Source organism: Harpia harpyja, chromosome 6, assembly GCF_026419915.1.
Source record: "Harpia harpyja isolate bHarHar1 chromosome 6, bHarHar1 primary haplotype, whole genome shotgun sequence".
NCBI classification, from domain to species: Eukaryota; Metazoa; Chordata; class Aves; order Accipitriformes; family Accipitridae; genus Harpia; species Harpia harpyja.
In genome coordinates this window covers 42,801,672-42,821,443 of record NC_068945.1, presented here as the reverse complement: position 1 = coordinate 42,821,443, position 19,772 = coordinate 42,801,672, and the positions used below count along the sequence as shown (strand labels likewise).

At 35.7% G+C, this 19,772-nt stretch overlaps 1 protein-coding gene across 7 annotated transcripts in view; it reads left to right on the top strand.

Annotated features, from left to right (window-relative positions):
* Positions 1-19,772, top strand: part of CTTNBP2 (cortactin binding protein 2) — a 140,241-nt gene that overhangs the window by 117,113 nt on the left and 3,356 nt on the right. For 6 of the 7 annotated variants that reach the window (XM_052789744.1, XM_052789748.1, XM_052789743.1 and 3 more), the window contains 12 exons: positions 450-545; positions 964-1,043; positions 2,155-2,241; positions 2,325-2,424; positions 5,617-5,769; positions 6,035-6,222; positions 9,167-9,345; positions 12,974-13,179; positions 13,408-13,593; positions 15,362-15,422; positions 16,351-16,483; positions 18,410-18,511. In XM_052789744.1, coding sequence (XP_052645704.1) covers positions 450-545; positions 964-1,043; positions 2,155-2,241; positions 2,325-2,424; positions 5,617-5,769; positions 6,035-6,222; positions 9,167-9,345; positions 12,974-13,179; positions 13,408-13,593; positions 15,362-15,422; positions 16,351-16,483; positions 18,410-18,511 — 1,571 coding nt within the window. Of the gene's footprint in view, positions 1-449; positions 546-963; positions 1,044-2,154; positions 2,242-2,324; positions 2,425-5,616; positions 5,770-6,034; positions 6,223-9,166; positions 9,346-12,973; positions 13,180-13,407; positions 13,594-15,361; positions 15,423-16,350; positions 16,484-17,192; positions 17,349-18,409; positions 18,512-19,772 lie in introns of those variants that run through there. The other variant, XR_008235580.1, reaches the window with a different exon arrangement.

Here is a 19,772-nt window from a genome sequence, read left to right as displayed (position 1 = left end):
TTTATGTAACTTCAGTTACCAAAGTAAATCACAAAAATCTTTAAAATTATGAGAAATTGGCCAAAATGTGGTGGTAGTACTAACAGTTGCATAGGATTCTGAAAATTCGTGTCCTTCATCTTAGATCCCCTTCCCCCCTCCAACCGCCCACCACCCCCCAAAAAACCTATTCACATTAGACTGGGCAAATCATCTTATTTTACTTTATTTTACATGTAAAGATGTAAACATGACAGGCTAGCTATTAAACTTGTGTCTCAATTGGCAGAAAACATTAGTATCCTCAGTGGTGTATCAAATAATAGTATGATTTGGTACATGGGACTGGTTTGTTTGTCAAATTTGTCATTGTGTGCACACAATCTTTGTAAGCAAGTGAATATGCTTGAGAATAGGACACTTTATATAGATACAAGGAATATGTCTCTTTTATTTTTTCTTTTTAACAGGAAACATTTCATGGTCAACAGGTCAGATTTTTTCCCAGCCACCATGGGACTTTTTGAAGAACAACAGAGCTGAGCATATCACAGTGTTTTTGTTTGGTAATTTTCAATTAATAATTTTCAGGTTTGAATGTTAAGACACTCCATATGAAATACATAATTTAAGAATTATTTGCTACTGGTTTTGTTCTTCAGTGTTGTTTGAACCTCAGAAATATCATATCCAATTAATTGTTTAACTAGATTTGAAAGGGTCTACAACATTTAGAAAATATGCTGGCACATAAAAGCCCTGCTACATTTTTCAGTTATATAATAGTATCAGTTTTACTTATGTCATGGATACCCATGAATCTATGTTGCTAGATAAATGCCTTTCATTTCTTCACCATTTTAATTTGCATAGCCTATAATTTTAGGAGATCGCTGTAGAATACTGCATGAAAAGCTTATGTATCCATCATACATGCTTGTAAACATGAGAGATTTAAAGTTACTTGTGTATCTCTTCCTAAAGGACCTCAAGAAGGCTGCCTAAATAGTGTGACTTATGCATCTATGATCCATCTTCAGACACTTCAGAATTACCTCCGCCTGGTAAGTACTAAGCTAGCTTCTCTCTGCATGCTATGTATACATGAAAATACTTCTGTAATAGTGTTTACTAAGAAAAATTGATCTTCTACTCTGTGAAAGAATGTCAAGACTTCTAAAAAATGAAATGGGATGAAAGCTGTTATTTTAAAATAAAGTTCCCCCTAAATCTTACCCCAATAACTTTAGTCATGTGAGGGCATTAACCGTCTTCTTTAAACAGCTGCCACCTGATTAACTGAACGGCTTAATAAAATATATTAAAAGCTCTGTGATATCTTATTTCTTTCCAAAGTTATTTCATTCCACTTTTTGAGGGGAAAGTAAATTAGAATAACATTCTTGTAAGCAATTATTTCAGGCTTGAATTTTATTATTAGCATATCTCCTGTAACACAATTTATTTAATACCTCAAAATGTAAAGATAATTGGATAATATGAGTTAACTTTCATAGATCATTTGTTTTAACATTGCTAATCAAATCAGAATTAGTTTAAAATCTGCACAATTTCTGCTGTGTCCTTGGATAGTATTTTATGTTGTTAGAAGAACAGTTACGTGCCATAGGTTTCTGCTGTGTTCAACAATATTGCACAATGATATGAGTGTATGCCCTTACTGACTTTTTAGAGATAAAGTAGTTTTACAGTTAAGATAGATGAAACAATTTTTATTCTATTGTATTGATAACATGATCCCATTTCAACTGGAAATAAAGTCCTTAGACTAAGTCCTTAAGTTAGCAGTGACTTAAACTACTCTCTGATGATCTGATTGAACATCATTCTGGTTTATCTATTTTAATTCAAAATCAAGAAAATATTTGTGACTCCTAAATTCATCCTTCCTATGTGAATTTTTCAAGTTTTAATGATTACTATAATGACAAAATACCTTTTCATGTAGTTTTACAAATTAAGATATAAATTTATCAATACACTTCCAAGATATTGTATGCAAATATTGCCTATTTTGAAACTAATATAGTAAGGATTATCAACTCCAGTAGTGCAAAACAAAGAATTTTGTCTGTTTGGTGCCGATTGTCTCATCTAGGTGACAAAAAAAATCCAAGTCTGAACTTTCAAGAATAATTTATTGTCTGTCTGTAGGTTGAACAATACCGTAATGTCATTTTCCATGGTCCAGAAGGAAGTTTGCAAGACTATATAGCATATCAGATAGCAGCCTGCATGAAGGTATTAACGCAAACATATAAAGTAAATTAGTTCATAGTTTAGAGTTTGCACTATTTCACCAAATCTATAAATTTTCAACACAGCAAAAGCAAGTGGCTGCAGGATCCACATGTGAAATCATTAAAGTTGAAGTGGATGCTGGTTTCTCCAAGGAGCAGCTTGCAGAACTGTTCATCAGTAGCGGTAAGGTTATTTGAGCAGGACTGATTTTGGTAATTTGTAGGAAAATTTTTAATGGTACAAAGCAAAGAAATACATTAAAACATTTTGCATAGTGGGTGGCATGTTTTAACAGAACCCATAGTTTTCCAGGTGCTTGTGGAATAATGTTAAGAGTCTAAACTGAGGTAGAACTAAGTGTGACAGTCCAGTACGGAGCTCTGTCAAAAGTTTGTGCCATTTAAGTAAAATTAACAGTTCTTAATATTTTTTTTCCTGTTTCATTCCTTTTTCCCTTTGTTTGTGGGCCTTTAAAAGTTGATTGCTATGGTACAGATCTACTGAATCAGAAATGAAGTTCTATTGTTGCCTTATTGTAGCTGTTCTAATAATTATTACCTTTCTGGGAATAAAAGGAGCAGTGAAAGAGTTCTTAAAAAGTCAGACCACTTGCTTTTGATATATTCCTGTTTACTAGATACTTATGTGTGGCTTTGAGCCAAATTTTGTCACCCGGGCAGGCAAATGTTAGTGTGTGTGTGTGTGTATTCTGACCCATTACTACAGGACAAAGTTGAATTTCTGTTAAAATGAACAGTTTTCTCTTAATGGATGTGAATAGCTAGGTGTAGATTAAAGTCCTGTTACTTGGGTGCTCCATAATGAGGTATTCTTGGAGTGGTCAGTAGGCTGTACCTGTGTAAATTCACAATGAATAATCGGTGAGAGTGAAAAAAGGACAAAGTAGCCAAAGATGAATGACAGTGCAAATTAAGTATGGAAGCAGAAGAATGGGGGCACATGGGTCAGAGAATGTAAAAAAAAGAAATAGAATAGTGCTAAAAGTGAAGGAAAAAGCAGTGTTTTCTGTGGAAGGCTTTTTCAAGGGCAGGTTGTGCTGCGTTTTGCCCATACTCATGCATTCAAACTCTGATTTCTTTTATTTCACCATAGTATTAACCATACACGGCCTGAAGGGTGATATGGTGCTCCCTTTTCTTTAGTACTGTTCAAATTAATTTTGGCTCAAATACAGTTTTACTATTTGCAAGCAGTTCTCAGATATGTAGTTGCTTTCACCTCTTTGCAGCTTTTTTCTATTTTTTTTCCATTTTTGTTTTATGAGTGTTTAGGTTTTGGTTTTTTCATTGACAAAAACTAGCAATATATTTTGAATCTAACCTTGGTGGCAAGACCTCATTTTCATCCAAAAATGTTGGGCTTTTCTCTTTTATTATTATGGTCCCTTCTACAGCTCTAGGATCTTACTTTACCTCTCACTCAATATGGTCATTCACATTAAAAATAAATGTCGTAAATGTCATTACTGCTTGGAATAACCTTGCGTTTCAGGAGCTGTGATTTTGACATTTCACTTTCTGTATTGAAAGAGGCTGGACTTCCGGCATTTGAAGTTTTAACAATTTCAGTTGTGCCAATGCAGTGCCTCTGGATGCATTCTCATGTGCTACCATGATGAAACTTTGAGACAGCCAGAGATTTGAGAGGAAGATCAGCCACTACATTTTTCCTTCTCAGTATGGGCAGACCAGAAACACCAAGAGGAATCTGAATCTCACAAGCAAATGTTTTATTCAAACAAACTAGAATTACTAACTCTTTAATCAGAAAAACTACAATTCAGTGAGTGAGACTGAATGCTGTCTTCTACCTGCTGTGTGTGTGCAGTGTGGGGCCTATTCTTCAAGTATGCTTTCATCCTGTAGCTTTCCTTGGCTTTCTTGGTTGCAACAAACTCTGCGCAGTCCCCTCTGACAACATCTGTGCTCATGAACAAAAGCAGAGCCATATCATGGGTTTGTACAATGGTGTGCAGTGCTCCATTCTGTTTGTTAGAGTACTTCCTGGTGTAACTTCAGTCTATGCCATTTTTTCTTCCAGGAAATCCTGGTCACAGTTTGGAGGATATTTTGTGCCAGTGGTTATTCCCACATGTCATTTTCATGTGTGTGCTATCACATTCCTGGGAAAGAAGAAGAGACCATTTAGTCAGAAGTTAGCTAGGCTTTGGTGTTTGGCTGGCAGGCAAGAAAATCATTCATAGTCTGGTTTGTTTATTAGCCACTGTCTCGTAGGAAAGCTGCTTCTTTTGGATACTTTACTCTGTGTCAGCCACACACTCTTCTTCATAGTCTGTGTTTGCATTTCAGCATCGTGCTGCTGGTCGAGCCTCTCATTTTTCTGCCTGCTCCTTGCCCCATTGTTCTGCCGCATCTCCTCTCCTAGGAGAGCACTCTCCTCTTCTCTCTAAATGGTTCCATCAGACACAGAGGAGGTACCTGTCCTCCCTGCTATCCAGCTGTATCATCTTAGTAAAACAGGGCAGTAATATTCAGGAAACTGCAAATAAATAGCATCAGCTAGTCAGTTGCTGTAAGTTTTGCCCTATTACTCACCATTTTCCTTAATGACCATCTTTAGTAGCACCTTGAGAAAGTTTTGAAACAATGCAAGGCACAATATGCTCAAGACAAGTGTTTTGCTTAATATTTGTATTACAGAAGCATTCCCCTGGGATTTAGTGTTACAGGAACACTTGCAAAAGCTGTATCTTTTTTAGGCAATAAATAAAATCAGGAAAAATAAAGGAAAAGATCTGAAATGTGAAATGTGAAAAAAGGTTCAGGTGCTACTGTTTGTGTCTCAAACTAGCTCTGGTTATTTGGGTGATTTTTAAAGATATTGGAGTAAGTTTTGAAGAGAGGATAGTAGCAAACAAATAGGCAATCTCATAAAATGATTAAGTTTCTTATAAACATGGAATATTCTGAATCCTTTTATCGCTACATGGTATAAAGAGTACATGTTAAAAGTTTTAAGATGTATTACAGCAAATGGAAGAAATGTTTTCAGAGGTCCTTGCTATCTTTTCTGTTGTATTTATTTTCAGTGTGCTGAAATCCTTCCTACTTATGACGATCCCATTATAGCCATTTCAGGAATTTATTTTAATAATAGCTTTCAATTTTTTTTATTACTGTACATTATGATATTCTTTCCATTATTTGATTTTATGCTTCCAGTTTTGAACATATTATACAGTCTGTCCGCTTCTGTGAACAAGTTAAAAGGCAAATAATAATAATAATAATAATAATAATAATAAATCTTTGTTGCATTAGTAGTAGTAAAAGATGTATACATAAATAAAAGACAATTTTCGTAACTACACATTGTTGGATTTTTATATTTCAGCTTGTCTGGTCCCAGTTAAACAGCCTCCTGTAAGCAAGACAACCATTGTGATTTTAGAAAATCTGGAGAGAGCTTCTTTATCTGAGTTACTAGGCGATTTTCTGGCACCTCTTGAGAATCGGAGTTCGGAAAATCCTTGCACTATTCAAAGAGGTATTTAAAGAATTTGGGATGCAGAAATGTTTTTACTACAGTATGGTTGTATTGTAATACATGACAAACGGGGAAGGGGAGAAAAATGTAATTTGTTCAGTTTTTATATTTTATTGCAGTTGTTCTTAACCAAATATAGCATGTTTTAAGGCTAATTTATGGTGGGATTTTTTTCTTTCTAATTGTGTCACGGCTTCTTGCTTTTATATGAAATCATGTCACAGCTTTGAGTATTTCAGTAAAGTGTTTTATGGTTTATTTTCAGCAAATGGAGTTTCTGGTGCCTTTTACTTTCATGAGAACTGCTTTTTACTGGGGACAATCTCAAAGTGTCATCTTCATGGCTCTGACCTGCTGGTTCAGCAGCATTTCCGTTGGGTTCAACTTAGGTGGGATGGGGAACCAATGCGTGGCTTGCTTCAAAGGTTTTTAAGAAGAAAAGTTATAAACAAGGTAAGAACTTGAATTGGCTTCAGCAATTTTGTTCATCACCAGGTCTGTGAAATATGTATGATGGAAATGTCAAAAGCTGAGCAGATAACTAAGTTGTTTCAGGAAAAAAGCATTCATTTCTGGGAATATACAGGTTGTGTATCTGTAAATGGTGTGCTTGGCCTCATGTAGGAAGGTGTGTTGCCATCGCTGATTAGCATAAACACACAGGCTGGCTGCAAATAATGATACTGTGGATACTTGCTTACCCACTGTATGAAAACATCCTTCAGTAATTTTTTTCATCTTCTGAGTGAGCATGATAGTAAGAATCTGTTCAGCAAACATAAAATCCCTTTCTCGCGGAATTTATTCTATATATCTAAAATAAGATAATTACATGTCCTGCATGTATTGTCTAAGTTTTAAGCGGCAAAAAGAGTTTTCATGCTTTTCAAATCAAAGAGGAAAGAGGGGTTAAAATATATCAGTAGGGAAGTTGTTTTGAGCTGATAGGCCTGCTGAAGCTGGAACAAAAGTCAGAAAGAGAATAAAGATGGGAAGTCTGTTTTAACATGAATAAATAAATGGAGGATTGGAAATCAAAAAGAAAGATGTGGGCAAAAGCAGAACTGTGGAATTTTGAAAGTTATTTGGAAGAAAACAGTTCCAGTGTGATAGCAGCTATTGCAGACAGTCAGGCAGTGTTAGATGTTGGGAGGGGGAGTTTAATCGAAACAGCTGCAAAGGAAAATAATCTTGGCAGCAGAGTTTTGAACAGGCTTAGAAAGGGATATTGTTCTAGGAATTAAAAAAACTGTCAGTAGTAAAGAGTCCTGGTCTGGGACAACAGACCTACTGTCGGTTCTGAGTGTTCAGCTGTGTGTATCTTGGTTATCCTTGGGGATGTCATCTCCTGTACCACAGTTCTCATCTATAAAAGCTTACTGATTCAAAGAGATCCTAAAGAGGAAATGTGTGGTAACTGAACACTTCAGTTATAATAATGAGGAAATTTAGAAACATTCCTAGGTAGTCTTTAATAGCAAGAACAGGAATATAAAAAGAATCATGTGAAATCCATCAATGAAACAATAGATTACTTTTCTTAGACTACTTTTTTAGGAGCGTAGTTACTTCTAAGTACTTTCTTCTCTTCTGTGTGAAACAATGTTTCCTTTTTTCCCCATGTGCTTTAAAGCTTTGAGTCCCTACAGAGGTAGTAAGTAAGCTGGAACCATTATGAGTGGTTGTCCGCTTGAGGGTATGAATGGTTTCCAGAATCCTTGCAAAGGATGGCTAGGCTGGGGGAGGCAGGGGGTGGGGAGCAATTGTCTGCGGGCAAGCAGGTGGGTTGGTTGAAGCTGGTATCTTGCAGATACATTATAGTGCTGGAATGAAGTACAGGCCACAGGACAGTGCAATAAAAGTATGTAGCAGAATTCTCCTCCATCCTCTTGAGAAGAAAGATTGTATTCTCAAGCCTACACTGGAGAATATCTAGTGATCTAAGCCCCTTTATAAAAGGACAGAAACACTTTGATCGTAGCTCATTCAAGATCAAACAGAAGGACTGTCTTCAGTTGAGCACAAGACCAAGAAATACAGCAATGCAGGCAATTGCAGAAGCAGTGGTTTTCTGACTTGTTCATAGGCAAAGGCTGGATCAAACTTATTCTGCCAAACTGCTTTAGCTACCAGAACTTGCAACATCATGTAACAGATGTGATTTTCAGGCTATTTTGTTTAGGCTTAAAAGCAATCCTTAGTCTCATAGGTTAGAGTTTAACAATATAATAGGTTCCTACCTCTGACTGATGTTGAACAGAATTTGGGTAGTAATCTCATTAAGTTTATTTTCTCTAAAGCATATATGCAGATGGTGTCTATTTAGACAAAAAAGCCATGTGTCTTCCTGTATCTTCCCTAATTAAACAGTGAATAAAAATGCCCAGTGTGCTAGTACATTTTTTTTTCTTATACGTACATGTGCCATATGCAAGCTCAAATGCCAGTTGGTGTGGGGATTAAAATAGTGGATTCCAAAGTTAAAAATAGAAGAAAGATTAATCTGTTATAAAAAACTAAGGGAAAGTAAAAGCACATTTATTGTTTGAACAATAGATTGAACTATTTCAAAGATCCTTGCTCTGTATTCTGATACTTTGTTTGTGCCTTAATATTCATGTTTTCAGATGAACAGCTCTTTTCCCTTTATTTTGGACTATTAGGATATATGGGAACAGTTTAAATGTTTTTCTACATTAACTTTATATTGTTCACCTGTACACTCTGTCAAGAAGCTCTGGCTTCAGTGCTGGCAAATACTATCCCTAGTGCATCTTTTAATTCTTCCTTTAATTCAAACTGTTCCAGAGGATAATCCTAGGATTAGGATGATGAAGACTGTAATTTGGAGTCAGATGAAATAGAAGATTTTTCTGGCACCAAATAATTTGCCTTTAAGAAGGCATACTAAAAAATGTAATTCTTAGATGAAGGCATCTTTCCTTCATTGCTACTAAATCTAAAATCAATATGGAAATCCACTGAGAACATGCCTGGATCAGACATTCCTGTTCAGTGTGATTTTATGTTCTTTTATGTGCCTTATTTATATCATATACATTGCATAGGATATGGTAGGGATCTCTTGTAATCCTAATCTTAAACACCATAGAAAAAGCACTGCTGCCAAATTTGTGTCTCAGTTTCCTACAAGAAAGTAGAGGCATGTCAATTTACTGATAAGGAAATCTCTTTTAAAGTATAGTTGGGGAAATAAGTTTTAATACAACAAGACTTCAATATACCCCCTAAAAAGGTTTGACCAGTTTTTGACTGTTCCTGATTTTTGTAATAGCAATATACCAAGAAAAAAAAAACCCCAAGCCTTCTTGGGGTTCCAAGGAAAGTGTTTGCAGCAGACATCTTATGTCCTGTCAAACATCTTTTCTCCCTGCAGTTCAGAGGCAAAGTACCTCCTCCATGTGATCCTGTGTGCAAGATCATAGACTGGATTCTTGCCGTTTGGCACCAGCTGAACTCTTGTTTATCACGTCTAGGAGCGCCTGAAGCACTTATGGGGCCAAAACATTTCTTCTCTTGTCCTGTGGTGCCAGGGCATAGCCAAGCAACAGTGAAGTAAGATTTCTGTTTCCTCTTTGATATTGTTTGGTGCCAGCTACTTACTACAAATGTAGTAATTATGTTTCTCCCAAACCCCATCTGACTCAGCAACCTTGAAAGTATTTTACCAGAAGTTATTGAAAGTTTTAAACTTTTGTTTGATATTTAATTACTAGAAGGGCAATTCTGAAGGACACAAGTGGGAACTGGGTGTCTAACACTGGTTGAAAGTCAGTCTTGTCATGATCTTTTGGTTATTTTCGGACACAGAGGTCGCAAAATATTACTTGTACTGGAATGTCTAATATTGCTCAACCCTTTAAAGGTTTTGTTCTTCTTTTCAAGGCAGCACTGTAAAGAAAGCTGTTCATTAGTGAACAGACCAAAATAAGATTCAAGAATTCTGAGCCTGAAATGTTGGTAAAGTTTCTTTTTGAAGTTGTATATGAGGGAAATTTGGAGAATGATTTCTTACTCTTTTTAATATCTGGTATCATTTTTAAACTTAAATAGAATTTCACAGATGTATTAGCTTAGTAAATAAGGCAGATATATGCATTGAGCTATACATATGGTTAAATATCCAGTAACATGAAAGAAGAATGATGAAAATTTTCTTTTCTTGCCTGCAATTGCATGAACATCTGCTCACATTCCAACTTCTCTACAAATGCTAGCAAGTGATACAAGAAATAGTTATAGAATTTTAAAATATATTTATTTCATGCGAAGATGTTGCTTGGCTATATTAGAAGGGTAATGAGCCCCTAATTAAGATTCAGATTTTTTCAGAATTCAAATAATAATGTTGGTTTCTGGAGATGCAACATTATTTTTCTTACCTTGCTTCATAGCATTATCCTGAATTGCCACTTCTGTTCCGCCTCTGACTTTTCTCTCTTGTACTAGTTTCTGCTGACCCTTCTTCCAGGGTCCTTGCTTAGCCTGTGCACTGGCTTTCTCATCTTTTGTTCTGTCTGCAGATTTTGATACATTTTTCTTGTTCATTTTCCTTTTTTTTCTAAAAGGACAGATAATCTAATATCCAGAGGAATTATCAAAGTCTAAATGTGGATGTAGCATTGACTTGAAACTTTATGGGTGCTGTGAAACAAAAAAAGAATAAAGTATACCATCCTTCTATCTCCTGTCTCCCTCTTGAATCATGTCCTCTGAAATGTCTTAATCATTCATTTATTGCAATGGCATTAGTAGAGGACAGACAAACTGTTCTTTAGATACCTTAATTATGCATTTCTGAATTTGGATTTCTCCTAAGTTTAACTTTGACTGGATTCACAATGCTTTATTTTGAGCACAACCCCAAAATGTCTTTTATAGTAGCAATATGCCATCTGACTCTTCATTTTAATGTAGTTTTTGTCCACTAATAAACAATTAAAAAGCACAGCTCCAGTGAGTACTTACTGGACACGTTCGTTTTAGCAGGATGATGGCTAACAGTGTGGTCATATAACTAGCAATAAATAGCTTTAATTAGCACCTCACTGGTTGCTGTTATTTCAATCCAATTAACCACTCCTGTCCTTTTGCCCCTTCTCTCCACTGTGCTATTCTGCTGCTTTTTGCATTTATTAAAGCTTCACTGAGTCAGCTCAATTCATTAAGACATTAGACAGCTATCTACAGACTGGGTTAATTCTGGGCTACGTGTTAGCATGAGGCAAGTGGTAGAAGTAGGCAGCTGGGAAGGGAGAGAGAAGGCATGACAAGAAATTGTTTCCTGCTGTGTGCTGTTTCATGTAGCTTCACGTGTTTTGGAGAGTAGAGTGAATAGATGAGGAAAATTTTAGCTACATTTTTTTCTTGTTTTTCATCTGGGGAATTAAAGACGATGTTCCAACAGGAGCGAGTTTCGCTTTACAGGTCTTTTTCAGGGATAGGGGGGTGCTATACCTTTCCTAAGTATCACCTCTATCAAAGAACTGGGGACTTGATCAAGATGAGCACAAACATAAGACTGAATTTAAACACCAGGTTGGAATTTTATTTAGAGAGGATGGCATTGTACATGCCATCAATTGTTAACTGCTTGATTAGAATGATTAGATTAATTTTATCTTTGCAGCCTTCATTTCTGGCCATTTCTACTAACAATATTGAAAAATGTCAAAAGCTTACATAGGCAGAAATGGAGAGATAGAGTTCTTTATTGCTAAAATGAAAGCAACTGTTCATTTTGGTATCTTAACTCAGCTAGCAGAAGTAGACTTTATCTATATGGAATGGTATCTACAACATTATGCTAAGGAAGATTCAAGGAACATCTCTAACATGCGTTGTACATCTTATTTTAACAACTGTACTAATTATTTTTCTAAGTAATGTAACTTCTATCAAGCTTATACCAGCACTTTGTAGCATGGTTATATATCACAAAATCTCAATCTTATGCTTCATAACTAACCAAAAATATATCTGTCAAATGATTCATGCATTCTAACTTTAAAAAACAAACAAAAAAACCCCAAAGAAACAAAAAAACCCCCACTCCCTCAAAAAAAAAAAAAAGGAAAAAAAAAAGAAAAAGCCAAAAAAGTCATCATAATCTTTTGGGTAATAAGATGGCTTCTGTGTATCAATGTATCCAACAAAAAGGTTCATTTAAGTCAAACAGACATTTAAGCCTTCACTTTCTCTGAATGGATTTCTGCAAAGCTGAAACACAGCATTATAGCCTATCATTTCTTATAGACCTTTAATATAAACCCTCTGGCTCTCAATCTTACCATCTTCCTCCTGTAAGAGGGTATAAGGAAAAAAAAAAAAAGAGTTGGATTTGATCTAAAAAAGATTGTCTCAGTGTCTGTTATAGATGTAAGCTGAGCCTTAAGCCTGAAACTCCTAGCCTTTATCCCTTGAGAACTATAAGCTGTAAGAAATAGCATTTATTTATTTCCTAGTACAAATTTTTCACTTATGTGCTAAAACAGTATAGTATTTCTCTCTTAGAAAAGCAAAAGTCCCAGAAGAACCATGTCCCTTTGAATGACATTTTTGTAATCAGACCCAGTCTCTAAACCAGACAATCTGGAAAATCCATGGCATCCTGGAAACACAGTTCACCATAGAGCAAATAAACAAAAAGGGAGTGATAGCAAGGCAGCTGTATGAATAGAAAGGAAGGTCTTGTAAACTGGACAAGTTTGGAAATGGAAGAATACTGGAAAGGGTGCAATCATAACTGAATACCTCCTTTTTCCCACGCTGGCAGCAAATAGGCTATGAATGAACACCTGCAAGTACGGAAACTTCTCCATGCACTTGCAAAGGTAAAGGGGGCATTTTTTGTATATACATGAACACGCATCTTTCTAGGACATTCTTCCTTATTTTAAAGCTAAAAGAACGTTTTGTAGTCCTTATCTGAAGCAGGAAAAGCATTAGATGATAAATAGTTTGCCAAAGCAACCTGAAGAAACTTGGGTCAAATAATTAATATAAAACAAACAAATAAACCCTACCTTAAATAAAATCAGTTCCTTTCTGAAAGGAGGTACAATAGGAAGTCCAAAATATATGTGCTTCCTGAAAATACAAAATTTGATATGTTACCCAAAGTATAAAATCTTGGGGTTTGACAATTGTCTCTGAAGTTAAGGGATTGTTTGTGTGCCTACAGGTGGATGTCCAAGTTATGGAATGCTGTGATAGCTCCCAGAGTTCAAGAGGCAATACTCTCCAGAGCCTCCGTGAAAAGACCATCTGTACCAGGACAAGCAATAGCCAAAAAAAATCCTAGCCAAGGTCAACAGGCTGTTGTTAAAGCTGCTCTCAGTATCTTGCTAAATAAAGCTGTTTTGCATGGCTGTCCTCTACCCAGAACAGGTAACAGTGAACAATCTGAAAGGCAAGTAGTTGTACGTTGCCAAAGTGGGGCTTTTAACTGTTTGATTCCTTTTTTTAAAACTTTGACAAAACATAACTGTAGTTATGATGGGAGGTATGTGGTTAAAAGCATTTACAGTCACTAAACTAAGTAGTTGTGTGAGGTAGTCAAAGAACCACCGTTTGCAACAGTCAATTCTTCTTAACATTGTTCTACTTTTGTTTCAGAGCTAGATAATTATATAGCAGATTTTAAGGGAGGAAATTTTCCTTTATCCATGGTTTCAAGCTACAAAAATTGTAGTAAGAAAAGAGGTGAGAATGCTTCTTGGAGAAAAGTGAGCACAAGTCCTCGCAAAAAGTCAGGCCATTTATCCTCCCAGTCATGGAATAAGCAGGAGACAAATACTGAAGGTAAAGCTTTCTATTTTTAGTTCTGAAAGAAGGTGTGGGTGTTTAAGCTGCATAGATATGAATCTAAATTTTCTTCTACATCATGAATTAAAAATTCTCAATTAAATGACACTCATGTTTATGTTTACCAGTAAGAAATTGTTTAATTTTTTCCCCTTAATTATTTCTTTGTGACTGTGAGGCATCCTAATTTTTTTTTTTTTTCTTGTCATTTGTTTGTTCTAATGCCCTTCCTGTTGTTTAATAATGAGGTAGGCTTTGGCTTAGATGGTGGAAGACTGAGCAGTGGTTCCACCTCATATTGCATGGAATGATGCTCTATCATTCTCTTTCTCAATACCAGCTGACAGAAAGCTTCATTACTTGATTGGTACTCCTTAGTTCTGCACCTAATTTACGGTATACCTACTTTGGGGGGTTTTTTTACACATACTTTATAGCTTCACTACAATAATTTCTAGTGTCTGAATCAGATCATGCATCCCTTGTTCAATCTTATTAGATAAATCGAGTAGAATAATCTAGAAGCCCTGTAGTGGAAGGAAGAGATCTTTGGTTTTAAATTGAAGATTTTTGTTTGATTTTTCACTTTAATTGCAAAAAATAAATGTAAAAAATTCTGTGTAGTCACAGATACTGTAAAATTTTCAAGAAGTTTCCACATAATTTTCAGTATGCTGTTTGATGAAGGCTTTCTATGACTGGGTCTATGTGTGTGTACAAATGTGAAAGTAGCTGACACTTTTGAAATGTCTTTTCACTTCAAGATCCTAAGCCACCTAACAAGCAGTTTACCGCACAAGGATAACATCTGGATATGTGCAGAAGCAACATATCATTCTTCTAACAGTACACATCTGTCTAAAAGGAAAACTTAGGAATACCGTAACTGAATACAATATCAAACAGGAAAACTTGCAGAGGACAAAATCAAATTACTTATTTTGCTTTCAGAAAATGAAGGTAATTGCTTCAGAGAGAAGAGTTAGGAAGGGATTTAGAGAGAAGGAGGCTTACACACAGACACGCTTTAGAAACAGTAAGATTCTGTCCTCAATTACCTCATATATAAAAGACTGAAATACTTGATGCCTGGTACTTTGTAATGTTAAATCGAGCTATTCATTTCTTCACCTCTTGTTCAGAAAGAAGTCTGTTTCTTCCGAACTGCAATTCTAATGTCCTAATTTTGCTTGCTAGTTCTGTATTTGAATTTTGAACTTATCTAATCCCGTTAAGAGGATTTAAGAAATCAAATGAACATAACCTGAAGTGGGATAGTTGATACTGTATCTTGTACCCAAGAATGTTCTCGGAGTCCAGTTAACATCTGTGAATATAAGTAAAAAATGGAATAGTGAATTTAGAGTAGCCTTCCGTTTCTGACTATCAGAATCATACATTGTTCCTGATTCCAAGTAAGGGTAAGTTGTTTGATTTTACTTAAATGAAGCAAACTTAAATGTTTTCCTGTTGACAAGTGATTTCTCTTTGAGAGAACCAGTAAGTGTGGTTCAAGTGCCTCGCACAGAAACCTCATATTCTTTCTTCCACAAAAGCTTGGGCAACTCATGCCCTGTTTGCCATTTTAGCAGTTCCTAATGCTACTCTGAACAGTTTCAAGGGATGTATTCTGACCTTTGACAGACTCTGTTGATATAATCGGCTAGTAAATGGGAACACGTTTTCCCTGATTATCACAGATTTTAGAATAAAGAAATCAACGCATATGATAACACACTAATAAGTCAATCTCTCTTTTGTGCAGGTATAAAATCTAAGGCTATGCTGCAACCAAACTGTAAGAAAAGAGCTTCTCTCACCACAAAGTAAGCTTTAATTTCTGGTATTTGTAACACTTAGCAAACAATAAAGATGATAAAATTGTGTTGTAAACCAGCACATTATAATGAATAGATGAAGAGTTTGTATTTGGTAATGTTTTGGTTCTACATCTGAAGAAAGGAATCCTTTTTAATTTTCATTTCCAAGAGAAAATAAAATTTAGGTACTTCAATATAATTTTAGAATACATTTCTGTAATTCAAGCCTTGTCATGTCATTCAAGCCTCACTACATGTCTTTTTATGTAACAGAATAGTCTATGACTTAAGAATATTATGTAACACTTACTCTGCCATGAAAAGCCAACTGTATGCTTTTCTCACCGGGCATTATATTTTAAAAACTCCTCTGGCTTTTTTAGCTTACTGAATGGCAATTCAAAATGGTATAGTACATGCACTTTGGTCTAAATGATAGTTTCTCTAAGTGTACAAATTAGTCAGAGGGAACTGCATTTGAGACTGTACTTCAGTCTGAAACCTTGGTTCTACCATATTCACAGGCACAGAGCGCATAGAATATTTATGCTTCCAGTACGCCAGGGTTTTTTTAGGTGTTTGGAATTAAGTCCAAAAAGGAGAGTACTACGAAATTGATTGCTCCATCTTAAAAAAAGGAGAATCTTTGAAGATAGTAGGCAGAAGAATCCCTTGTTAGAATTTCAGAATGGGGAGAATAATTTGAATAGAAAGAAGATCTATTATGATATAACAGGTATTGACAACTATTGCTGCCACTTAATTAGATGTTATTTTCTTTCTGTTTGTGGTAGTAAAGGTCATTTGGAAAGAAATTGCTATTTTTCATGTGTGTATAATATTTATTTTTAAATTCTGTACCATAGCTTAATTTTAATTTTTCTCTCTGTTTTGGGGTTTTTTGTTTTGTTTTGTTTTGGGTTTTTTTAACCAGATCTTCAGAGAAGGATCAATTGAGACTGTTAAATCTGGAGCAAAGGCTGTCCCTTGGTTCTGATGATGAAGTAGATCTTGTGCAGGAACTTCAAAGTATGTGTTCCAGCAAATCTGAGCCTGATATAAGCAAGGTAACACAAGGTTTTTAAATAATTTATGTCATTACCATATGCAGTTTTTTGCTATGTGTTTAAAATAAATTTTTAATTTACAAGCACTGCTTGAACTGAAGAAAATTATTAAATTATTTGGGAATAAGACAAAGTCAACTAATAAATTATACATTTGAGGGTAAGTATTCTGGTTTAATATACATTATTTTAAGTTACACCTTCACTATTTTTTCTTGCAGACATTTTTGCAGTAGAGGCTGAAATCTCCAAGTTCATAAATGCTAGCGACAATAGCTTTCTCTGCATTATTGTTCCCCATGTTATCTTTCATGCTATCATTGCTTCCACTGGGAAACTGTTTTGTAGTCTTAAAGACACAGAAAGTTTTTCCTAATATGCATTGCACTTGTAATCCCATTAGCCATCACAGAACAGGCTCAAAGCTTCTCTGCTGTGTAGGCAAATTGCAGTTTTGCTGCCCAAGCAAGAAAGAGTGGATTGGCCTAATTCTTCTTCTTTAACAGTGGCAGAAGAGGGTGAAGGATGCTTTCAAGGCTCATACGTTTGGGGCTAAGTTCTATGCTGGAATGGGTTGTGGGTGGTTATGGGAGGCCTGTTGGAGCAGAGGGTGGAGCCGTAGATCTCTCTCATTTTTTCCATCTACACCAAAAGCATCCAGCTCTCCCTGTAGCTGTAGCTATTTATTCTTTTCCTTCTTTCCTCCTAGCACAGCTGAAGTCGATGGCTGTGACAGCAGGCTGTGTTCACACTGGAGCAGCTGTTCCGTATCTTTTGAAATGCAGAGAGAGTCAGTCTTAGGCGATTGTCCAGTTAGGCTGTGCATTACATCCTCTAGGATCTCTCTGAACAGCAGTTCCATTAGGTTTACTTCATTAAGTATTCTGTTTACTCTTAGAAGTCATCCAAGTTTTTATTAAAAAAAGAAATAGTGTTTGGGAAGATTTTTCAACCTATTTAATGAAATCCTTTATTATGGTGGTTTGGGTTGGTTTTTTTAAAGTATTTACAGTACTCGCATGAGTCACATGCACCAAGCCGGCAAGCTAATCACTAGTCAGCAGGGATTTACCATATCTATCCTTGAAAGAATGAGATGTGCTTAAAGAAATGGTAACCAACTTAAAATTGTGTTTAATAACATGTAAAATGTAATTGCTTGTTGTTGATAATTCAAGGAAATATGGGTTAGATAAGGAAGGAGACAGATGTCACTGTCTTTTGTTCAGTTTCCTCACTATGGGTGGAACCATCCATGGCTGGAGTTTCTGTTGTTATTTCCCTAGCTGCCTAGTAGAGCCTTACAGAAGTAAGGGTGCTGTTGCATGTTTTCTTTGTGTGATGTAATTTCAGGCTGCCATCAAAATAATTACTTCTACTCTCTAATTTGCCCTTTCACTCAAATATGTTCCTGCTGCCTGTTATGTTGGGATTGATTACTTTGCAGTTGCAGAGTTGAATTGGATCAGCTTGCCCCAGGATAAAATACCTAGTTTTCCATAAGCACAGAAGGCTGATCAGACCCTATCTGCTATTGCATGGTCACAAGGTTTGGTGGAAAATAGTAGGGAAGAAACATGGCAGGAGGAAGAGAAAAGGATCATTCCTTTCTGTGATGTTCCTGGAGCTGGATAAAATTTAATGGGAAGCTGCCCTTAAGCTCCGCTGAATAAAGTATTGCTCTGGAAATGTATGTTTAATCTTCCTCTGATAATAGTTAATGTGAAATCCCTCCCTTTATCTCCCATCTTCCACAAACACACTCAAGAGTAAAGGAAAGATATTTTAATCATTCTTTGGATATTTATGCATTGCATTGCACAGAAACTACATGAAAATAAAATCAAGACCCCAAAATCTGGCAAATTGAAACATAATCTCTGCTGCGAATAGCTAAAAATATCACCATTTTCTTATCTTTTTTAGATCGCACATTCTAAGGATGAGCTATTGATGTTCAATAACTCTCAGAACAATCCTGTATTTTCAGCAAGTGGTACTAACCCAAGTAAAACAACAGCACAAAAGGTAGGTGAAACGAGTTTTGTAGTAGGATAGGGAAGGTGTCTCGAGTTTCTCCAAAATCTGAATTCCTGATTGGATCCAAAGAATTAGCATTCCAGTGCCCTGTTTATTACAAGAATAAACTGTCATGATTCTTAGGAAACTTGCCAGACATATCATGCCAAGTTTCTTCCATGTGTCTTAATGGAAACTAAAGATTTATTAAACAATGGATGTATTTGCTTCAGTTTTCATGTTTACATAAAGCCATCTCCCTAGGCCAAGTACTGTTGACATTACTTTGACATTATAAGTTATTTGCATCGGATTTTGAGGGAAATAAAAGCCCTGGGTTCATTGTTTCCCCCCAGTTAATGTTATTCAGTAAGTTTGCAAAAGCGCAAAAATTTTAAATTCTTGATGTAAAATTGCTGGCTCGTGGTTTATTTTTCTATCATTTTTTTCGTAGTGATTACCCAAATATGTATGATTTCAAACCACTGTTTTCCTACATGTTGTTATCTAAGTAGAATTGAGCTGCTGTGGTGTCAAAGCTCTCAGTGGTAGAATTTTTGAGAAGATGTGATATTGCCAGAGTTTGTGAAGAACAGCACTTTTTTTTTAAAGTGGGATTCAGTTGCTTTTTTTCTACCTAGCTATTTGTTGTAATATACAGTTGTCTTGCCATATTATGTATGAGAAATCAAAAGAAACCCTATGTTATAAGTTTGGTGATTCTGGGAAAAGATAGTCTAAATGTAAACAAGCTTTACTAACTTCAGAGCAGTTTCAGAGTGGGAAGATAAGCTGAACACTGCTGGAAGATACAATAGATCCACTATCATCTTCTTTTCAGAAATTGAAATTATTGTTTGTGGCATCCCTACTAAATATGAAGATGAAAATATACCCTGCTTAGTTTTCATTCTTTGGATACTGAAGTAAAAATTACGCTTTCTCTGCTGTTACACTTTTTTCCCTTTTCTTTCTTGCTCCTTGTATTTTTGAACATCAAGAGAGCTTCCGAGCACACAGCTCAATTAACCTTAGCCAGGGCAGAATCTGTTGTCTGTGTTCCCTCGCTAGGTCCTCTAGAGTTCAATCCAGATGCTTTTATCTGACTGCGATAAATTGTTTTCTAGAGACACTCTGACTATTTTCTGCAGGTACAATGAAATAGCCCTGAAAATAGCTTACCTTGCACACCTAAGCATTAAAAAAGCTAAAGAAGTTGGATGAGATGACTTCTTACCATCATATTTTTTCATATCCAAATATTCAAAAT